This window comes from Megalops cyprinoides, chromosome 8, assembly GCF_013368585.1.
Source record: "Megalops cyprinoides isolate fMegCyp1 chromosome 8, fMegCyp1.pri, whole genome shotgun sequence".
Lineage (NCBI taxonomy): Eukaryota > Metazoa > Chordata > Actinopteri > Elopiformes > Megalopidae > Megalops > Megalops cyprinoides.
This window is the reverse complement of record NC_050590.1, coordinates 3,211,580-3,220,105: the sequence shown is the minus strand read 5'-3', so window position 1 is coordinate 3,220,105 and position 8,526 is coordinate 3,211,580. Positions and strand designations below refer to the sequence as shown.

The following is an 8,526-nucleotide window of genomic DNA, read 5'->3' as shown; positions in this document are numbered from 1 at the left end:
ATTTCTTAATTGCATTTTACAAATGCATATTTCTTGTACTACACGGTGTGCAGCTGAGGAAAAGCACCCTTGTGAACTATCTGCCGAACCTCGTTATGCATACAGTACACTTTTTTTTTTTTTTCAAATGTTGAAGATGCATAACAAACCAACATGTAGTATTCTTTTTGCATTTTCATCTCTGCCTACTTGGTGCGATGTGTTTATTTTAATTGCTGTTGTTGGAAAAAATAAATAAATGCCTTTATATAAATGTGAAAAAAATCATCAGTTATATTTTAATGTCAATGCAGTTTGTCAACCTGTAAGAAGGATATTTGTGAGAAATAATTTATTACTTGTATTTTTCTTGTCCTTTGCACAATTTTCTCATTCTTTTTCACAGTAGGCAGGAGATGAGATATCTTCGTGGTGAGAGGGAAATGGGATATATATTTTTTGCAAAGATCTCATTTAAAGGGTTTGCACCACCACCTACTCTTACTTTGAGAAAATGTATTTGTATTTAATGTTTCTGGAAAATAAAGGACTTTTCATCGCATCTCGTCTCCTGGTAGTTACTTCCAAATATGGCCATAAGATGGTGCTGTCGCGCCATGAAATTCACACTTGCGAAGGGAAAATCTTCAATGTCGAAATCATGTTCAAACATGAGTCTGCGTCAGCAGTTCTCAGTGCGTTCTCAATATTTTTGTCATCGGTCTCCTTTTTCTATTTAGAACTGGATGCACTTTTTGACTTTTGCAATCAGACACAAACTGACATTTGGAAACATATCAGTGCACATTTGGACAGGGTTAGTGCTGGTCTCTGGAGTCCAATAATCAGTCAGGTCAGGGACTCAGAGAGGATTCCAAATGTCATTGAACTATGCACTGATGGCATCTTGGAGCCACTGTTTCACGTTGTTGCCTATGAGACAGGCTTTCCAAAATAGTGAAGTAACACAGTAGTGTTTTCAGCAAAAGTTTCACTTGAACAAATGTCATGAATATGGGTAAGAGTTAGCTCCTTCTCCTTTTTGATTAATGATAGCTCATGGAAACGTAAATGAGCAAATCATATGATGGATTGGAATGCCTGTTATCTGTACCTCAAAGGTCAGGCAGTATCTAGGCAACTTTTAAATTAATGTTGTGCATGAATAGCTTAGCAAGGTGTCAACAGTAATTAAGATGCATATTTTCACTTTCACATTTTTCACTTTGCAAGAGTTCACCAGGCACAGAGTGTTTTAGCAAATATCAACGTGAATTTTGTGATTTAAATTATGTTAATTGAAAAATCCTAAATTGGACTGGAATTTTAATGAAAGAACAGACAATCCCAGATCAGCTAATGGGCAAGTGCAGAATAAGTTCCAGTCCAGTGCAGTTTCAGGACTGTCCTGGCACAGTCTGAAGAGGTGACTCCGAAAAATAAAGTTTTTTTTTATATTACTTTCATTTGTGCTGATCTCTATTTATACATTTTAACATAGTTTGGTGATCCCTTCCTCTCTGTATATAATGTTGACTTCTTTTTTTAATGTATTTTGTTTCTGCTTCTTTCTGGTGACTGAAGAGTGAACAATAAAATCAATCAGAGACGTGATTTTTACTTCTTGAGCGTTTGAGAGAGAAAAGTCTCCTATAGACAATAAAGCAATGACGATACATGCCCAGCCCAAGTGACGACCTAGCTGAACTAGCTTCTTACTAGCTTGTGTGTGCATTACAAATGAAAACCTTTTCTGACATTACACACAGAAACTGGGGTATGTTCCTTTCCATCCCAGACACTGTCTGGTGTTTAACTTTTTTTTTTTTTTAAAAAAAAAAAGAAAAATAAATCTCCTTCCAAGGAAGAAGGTCTGACTGACAGTGGTGGCGGTGCCCAGGGTGTTAGAATGGGTTGCAGGCAGAGGCGGAGGTAAGCCATCCAGGGGCAGTGCGGACACTGCCAGGGCGTGCCAGGCCCTGCGCTTCCAGTGAGGGGAGGGCAGAGGAGGCATTGGCACAGGAGACGGGCCACAGAGGGGAGACACACCCAGGACAGAGCCGGAGAGGGTGGGGAGAGGAGGCAGGGTGTGAGGGGTACGCTGGGCGAGAGGCGTTCCGTCTGAACACAACGTCCAGATGCCTGTCTGCTGTCTGGGTCAAGGTGCAAGAGAGGGGGTGGGGGTGGGGGGTTCCCCCCAATATCCCGGGACCATAAACCAAAACAAACACTAGCACAAGAACTGCCACACTCAGCTTGGGAGTTTAGAACGAGCCAGTCAGTGCCACAGGGTGGACTGTGATGGGTAGGCCCAGCACAACCGAATGGGGCATGACAAAATCAGTGAAGGAGTAGCAGCATGATAATGTATTAGATTAGTTTTGTAGAGAGGACCTTGGTACTGGAGTACCTTTAAATGTCCTATATTTTGAGACCAAATCCAGACACCTTGTTTTATTATTCAATGAAGCAAATTCTATATTTGTAAACACCAAAACACCTTGACAGAACCTCTGAGAAAATTCTAAAACACCCTGAGAACTCTGAGAACATTCAGTACTCCAAATGTTATGCTGAACTGACAGTACCCATGACTTAAAGATGTAGGGGGAAAAAATCAGAATATTTCAGTCTGGTATGAGATATACAAATATGCAAATACAAATTTGCTTTATTTGCTTTTAGGCCTATGTGTCAATAAGAGCATGACCTTCAGATGCCAGTCTGAGGAGTTGGATCCAGCATTAATATTTGTCCTGCGAGCAGGAAAGCTATTTCAACATCAGAAATAGAATGTCATGCTCTATAGTGATTTATTAATTTATTTATTAATTTTAATATGAAGATCCTGCGGGGCAGTCCTATGCCACAGGGGTTGAGTCTAAGCCGTGTGAGATGGCAAATGTGAAGAAATTAATTTTGAAAACCTGCAGCTAGGTGTATGAACGGAGACACATGTGACTAGAATATTCAGTGGGACATTACCACAGCAATAATGGTCATCTGGCAAAGCATTTTTCCTGACCTTTACTGATGCCTGTTTAACTACACTGGTGAAACAGACACTGGCAATACATCAAAGTAGATGTCATCTTTCTCAGCCTATTACATTTCCATCAGCCTTAACTTCATTAAGTATTCTAGGGTGATGTCATCAGTTATGATGTAAATGCCACATCCGGGGAATAACTTGCCTTGGCACATAATGTCTTCTTGGTTAAAACCGACAAGCATATTTCATTTAGAATTTACAATGTGTACATTATCTTTAGTTAATGAAAGAGACAAGAAACCTCTGAATTTTAAATTAGTTTATCAAACACATTTCCTCACATTTTAAATTACAAATCTTAGTGTCTTACATAAATCAGAATGCTTAACAATTCATGTATGTTCATGGATTTTTGAGCAGTTTACTTGCATAGTTGTGTTCACTGTACAGTTCACTTAAGAGCAGTACTCAACTGTGTCCACTAGTTAGCATGATGAATTAACTAAACAGACCTCAAATCAAATAGGCCTCTTATCTGTTGGAAGTACAACGACAGTGGTCAACCAATCAGCATCATAATCATGATACATTACAAAACACATAATCATCTATTTAAATTGCAGCATTTGTCTTAAATATTTTCTTAAATACAAAGAGTTGTTTCCTGTAACCAAAATGCAAAAATCCTGAATTGGGAAGAAAAACCCTGGTACCATTGATGGTGTTCCTGTCCAAAGAAAGGCTGCTGGTATCGATAACCCTGAGGTAGAATGTATTCTGGGTAATTATGTGACCGACTAGCTACACTGTACTAGAGGATGTTCCAAACATGTCTTTAGACATGACGGATGCATGCATGGATCTGACTCATACGGTACCTGTGTGGTTTGAATGCTAGCTATGGCCAACAGATGGCCACTCACAAATCTGCCCATCTAACATAGGTTCTGTGCTGGAGTTAACTCCTTTCACAGACTTTTCTGCAGTAGTAGGTTCAGTTTCTTATTTTAACAGTTCCTATCAACTCAGTTCATAGCTTAATTACTCATGGTAAGAAACAAACATTTCCCTTTGATCTGAAGCTATAGTTTAAACACTAGACTTCTATCATAACTCTCTTCTGAGTGGTTAATCTCTTGTAGATATGACGTTTCCTCGCAACCAGGAGCTACTGTAAGACTATTGATATAACAGCTACAGCAACAGCAGGCCTGCACTACAGAGAAATAGTAAAAGACTTATAGCACCTCAGATACCCAATGTATGTTAACCCTGTGTTAGACTGACAGATCCCAAAAGCTCAGAGCCGTCTCTACCCGGGCAGGTCATGTTATGGTTTAACTTTCAGACCGGGTTTCAAGACAGACAGAATTCCCAAAAGGGAAGACATGAGGCCGCAAAACCCCACCACGCCAGCGTTGGTCGGGTATATGCCCAGCCGGTCCAAGGGAATGAAGAGGTCGCACACGTTCTTGGCAGTGTCCAGCACGATGGGGGGGTTGGTTTTGAGGCTCTCGTAGAGCAGGAAGAGGAATGCGTCGAGCTGGGGAATCACTGTGCAGGCCACGTCCTGGTGCTCGCTGAGGTGCTGCCGGGCCTTCCTCTGGTAGTCTCTGTCCTGCGATTTATGTGCCACGATGCGAGCGATCACGTACGCGTCGCGCGTCAAGCTCATGACCAGGGACACGAAGTAGCAGCGTGAGGCGGCCAGGCGCCAGCTCTCCTTGTCGACGTCACGCACCAGCCCCACGCTCCTGGCCCAGAGGAGGTTGTCGCAGGCGAAGTAGAGGGCGCGGCTCAGGCTGGCCACTGTCAGGCAGGCGCGCAGCACTGGGTCCGAGAGCCGCCAGGTCTGCCTGGCCGTCTGGAGGGAACTCACCGTGCTCCCAAGGCGGAATACTATGGGACAGAGGCCGGGGGGGTGGGGGGGTGGAGATTGGGTGGGGGTCACCATGCGGGCCTCACTACATTACATCACATTGTTATTATTTAGCAGATGCTTTTATCCAGAGCAGCTTACAAATGTTTCAATTATGTTCTTATTATGTTGGACTATATGGACTAAAGAGGAACTGATGACACCAGCTAGCTGAGCTTATGGTAGAAGTTTCGTCTTCTATTTGCTCCGCAAAGTGCTGCTTAATTTACATTACATTACAGTCATTTAGCAGACACTCCAGACAGGCTTGTATGTGTTACAATTACAGCTGGATATTTTACTGAGGCAATTCTGGATTAAGTATCTTTCCCAAGGGTACAACAACAGTGCCCCAGCAGGGAATTGAACCAGCAACCTTTCAGTTACAAGCCCTGCTCCTTAACCACTGTGCTACACTGCCACCCACTACAGACAACACCTCTGCCACTGCCACACTAAAATAACAGCTGGCATGGTTCTGATTAATCTCATTCTCAGCCAATGGCATGTGTGGCCAAATCATTAAAGCAATTTGAGGGAAAAGGGAATGATGTCCCAATGTTTACTGCTGATAGGGATATTTCTTTAAAGGACCAGTTGTCTCTAACACTGGTCCTAGAGATTCACCTGTTTCGCATATTCCCATGCATCACCTGCTACTGGAGGAGGTTGGGCAAACTGAGAACCATTTAAGTGATGCAAGAGAACATGGGCAACCCACGTCTCAGTGGTATTCAGTGCTGCATTCTGACAGCAATCTCCAAATCCTTTGGCTTCAACGTTCAAAGTGCATAACACCAAGTTATGTTTTCACTATTTTCCAAAGAGGAATAACGTTGACACATACATTTTAGACAACAATCCTTTTCAGACAGAGCTTCACCACAACTCCTGAACAACCCCTACAATCACCCAGTTCACTTAAACAAGTGACTGATTGTTCGTCATTCACAGATACCCAGTCTTTGTGTTTTTCTGCTGCACTTACGTTTCCTTCCCGCGCTCATGTTGGATTCCAGAGCTTGCAGCTTCTTCACCAGTTCTTTTCTTGCAGCCTTATTCCGCAGCAAATATTTAACCAGAGCACATGCATATTGAGTAGCTCTGAAAGAAAGCCCTTGCGTTAATTGCAATAACTGTATGCCAGACTGACAATCCCCCGCCCCTCCACACACAAACAGAATCGGTACCACGTACAACTCAGTTTCTCCTTGTATGCACGGGACCTCGTGCCTGGAACAACAGGGAGAAATTAAGGCAAGACAGGACACAGCCTCGCGCGGCCAACTGACTCGAGTAACAAAGAACGTGGAGCGAAAAGAGAGAGATTTGAGGGTGGTTTACAACTTGCTAGCTAGCTACCTAATGCATGACAACACCGGACTCACCTGAAAATACGATCCCTTCCCTGGCTCTGGTTTGTAAACTTTATAAAACCGTCCATCGCATCAATTTACTTGTTCAGGATAGGGTTTTTCTTTTCTTTTCTTTTCTTTTTTTTAGCGTAGGCTATACACTGCCAAACTACGAGCATGCATCAACGAAGAATCTAATGCTAAAGGTTCCGTATTAAAATCCGAGTGTTAGAAAAGAAATATTTAATACAAACTAGCGTCAATTGCCTAGTTAGCAAGAACGCGCACCAGCTGAAGCTAGCTGGCTAAGGAAACCAAAGACAGTTCTGTCAGTCATCCAGACACGTGGGAAACAAAGAACCACGAAGAGAATACTTGTTTATTGTGTAAGCAAAACGTTTTGTGTTTTATGACAGTCCAGACCCTGTTCTGTCGGTTTATTCTAGAGCTAGCCAAGGTGCTAGATTGAAATTAGGAGGAAAAAATTTCCTTTGCCGGTTGAAGATGTGGGTTAAGGTTTAGCAACATTTGTATTTTTAGCTATATAACTAGGAAGGTATGCATCCGAAATATGAAAAATATGGAGATAAACATCGCATATTTTACATTTTCACCAACGCAAACCGCCGTATCTTAAATTAAAAATTAAAAGTGCGGCGTCAGAACTTGCTGAAGGGTATCGTCCATTCAACTGAAATGCTACTCAATCCTAGTTGTAGTAGGGAAACTTCGAGTGGACGGACAGATGCATAGATACTTCCTGCGATGTATTGACACGCTGGACTGAGCTGATCCTGAATCTGAATCCCAGCTGGAAAACTGACCTTAGATCAGCTGTCAAAGGCCGAAAGGCCGCGGAGCGCAACAACTTTGCTGACAACTTACTATCATATTCACCTGATAGATACAGTTAAAGCAACAGTTACATTGATATTAATTTTATTTTCTGCCGAATTTTATATAGAAAGACTTATATTAAAGACTGCTTTAATATTATCATTGTCCTGAACTGTAAGAGCCGCACAGAAAATAACTCGGCGACTGTTTGCTCTGAAGTGGTAACGCTACACCTGCCTCTGAAATTCAATTGAGTGCAGCCGTTTCCGCACACAAGCAGATACAGCGTAGCTTAGCGGTGGAGAGGCACATTGAACTGAAGGGAGAAAGTTTGCGGTGGCCGCTTGCATTGGCTACGTACCTAGCTGTTCTTGAGAAAAGCGCAACCTTACATTCTCACAGGATAACAGGAAATTAAATCTTTAAGAGTGACTGACACGGCGTTCATCCAGTTGATTGGCAGGAGTGGCATCGGATTCGAAGTCAATGTATGATATGTGGTGTAATTTCATATGATAAAAAAATGCAGTTACTGCAGTTCTTATGAATTAAGAAGGTCCAAACTATACTCATTTAGAGAGAAACTTTGCTTGTATGGCATTGGGTGCAATTCTATGTGATGCATTCCGTATTCAGTGATGGATTGGGTGTGGCTTTACATATTTTATGATATTCTCTAAATGATATCAGCAAATGATAAATTATACCTACAACTAAGTTAACATTTCGCATCAGCTAACTGATAATAATAAAATTTCCCCCTTTCACTATATCACATTTCATACAATATATATGTATATATATACACAGAGTACAATGAAGCATTTTCCCGCCAGCTCTGGCGTTCTGTAGCAGTGTATTGTGTGGGGAGAAGTTATGGGTGAGGATCGTCCTCCTTAAAGTAAAATTTGTCTGTGAAAGTCTGGTAATTTAAAAAAAAAAGGTTTGGAAATGTCAGGCTCACATTATGAAAAAAGAGAGACCGCGTGTTTAAGAAGGTTCTTGCCAATGTTGTACCACGTTGCATTTGGACCAGATAGACGTGCCTTAGACCCACCAAGTCACCATCTCATCTGCAGTCCTGTGGGTAGCATCCCCTAATCCCTCCCACTCAACCCATTTATTTAGTCTGTTATACATGGCACTTAATTGCCACTTGTTAATATGCCGTTTGAAATTTAATTAGTTGCAGTTCAGCTTAATTATGATAGGCTGGTTGTGAACTTAAGAACTTACGCTTAAAGCAGTTGTTCGAAGGACTAATTACACTTAATGAATTGAGGCATGCACCCTACAGTCATTTAGGGTGATAAAGTATTAACAAAAAACAAGTTTCCTTATGATTGCATATGTCTCGAATGATACATATTTATTCCAGAAAGTATTCGCTTTGATTGGTCCTTCCCATTAACAGCTGAACCAGATGACAGTAATTAAAGCAGTTT

General features: G+C 41.7%; 1 protein-coding gene across 1 annotated transcript; it reads right to left on the bottom strand.

Moving 5' to 3' along the window:
* Positions 1-4,190: 4,190 nt before the first annotated feature.
* On the bottom strand, positions 4,191-6,380 carry LOC118782409 (peroxisomal membrane protein 11A-like). The gene is made up of 3 exons (XM_036535755.1): positions 6,278-6,380; positions 5,878-5,993; positions 4,191-4,870 (listed from the first exon to the last, which is right to left on the bottom strand). The coding sequence occupies exons 1-3, from the start codon at positions 6,331-6,333 to the stop codon at positions 4,302-4,304; spliced, it is 741 nt and encodes a 246-aa protein (XP_036391648.1). The 5' UTR covers positions 6,334-6,380; the 3' UTR covers positions 4,191-4,301.
* Between the last annotated feature and the right edge of the window lie 2,146 nt (positions 6,381-8,526).

Coding starts and splice junctions, on each gene's coding strand:
- LOC118782409 (XM_036535755.1), bottom strand. CDS start 6,333: ATGGACGGTTTTATAAAGTTTACAAACCAGAGCCAGGGAAGGGATCGT. Junction 5,994..6,277: donor GGAAGGGATCGTATTTTCAG/GTGAGTCCGGTG, acceptor GCTTTCTTTCAG/AGCTACTCAATATGCATGTG. Junction 4,871..5,877: donor CATGAGCGCGGGAAGGAAAC/GTAAGTGCAGCA, acceptor TCTGTCCCATAG/TATTCCGCCTTGGGAGCACG.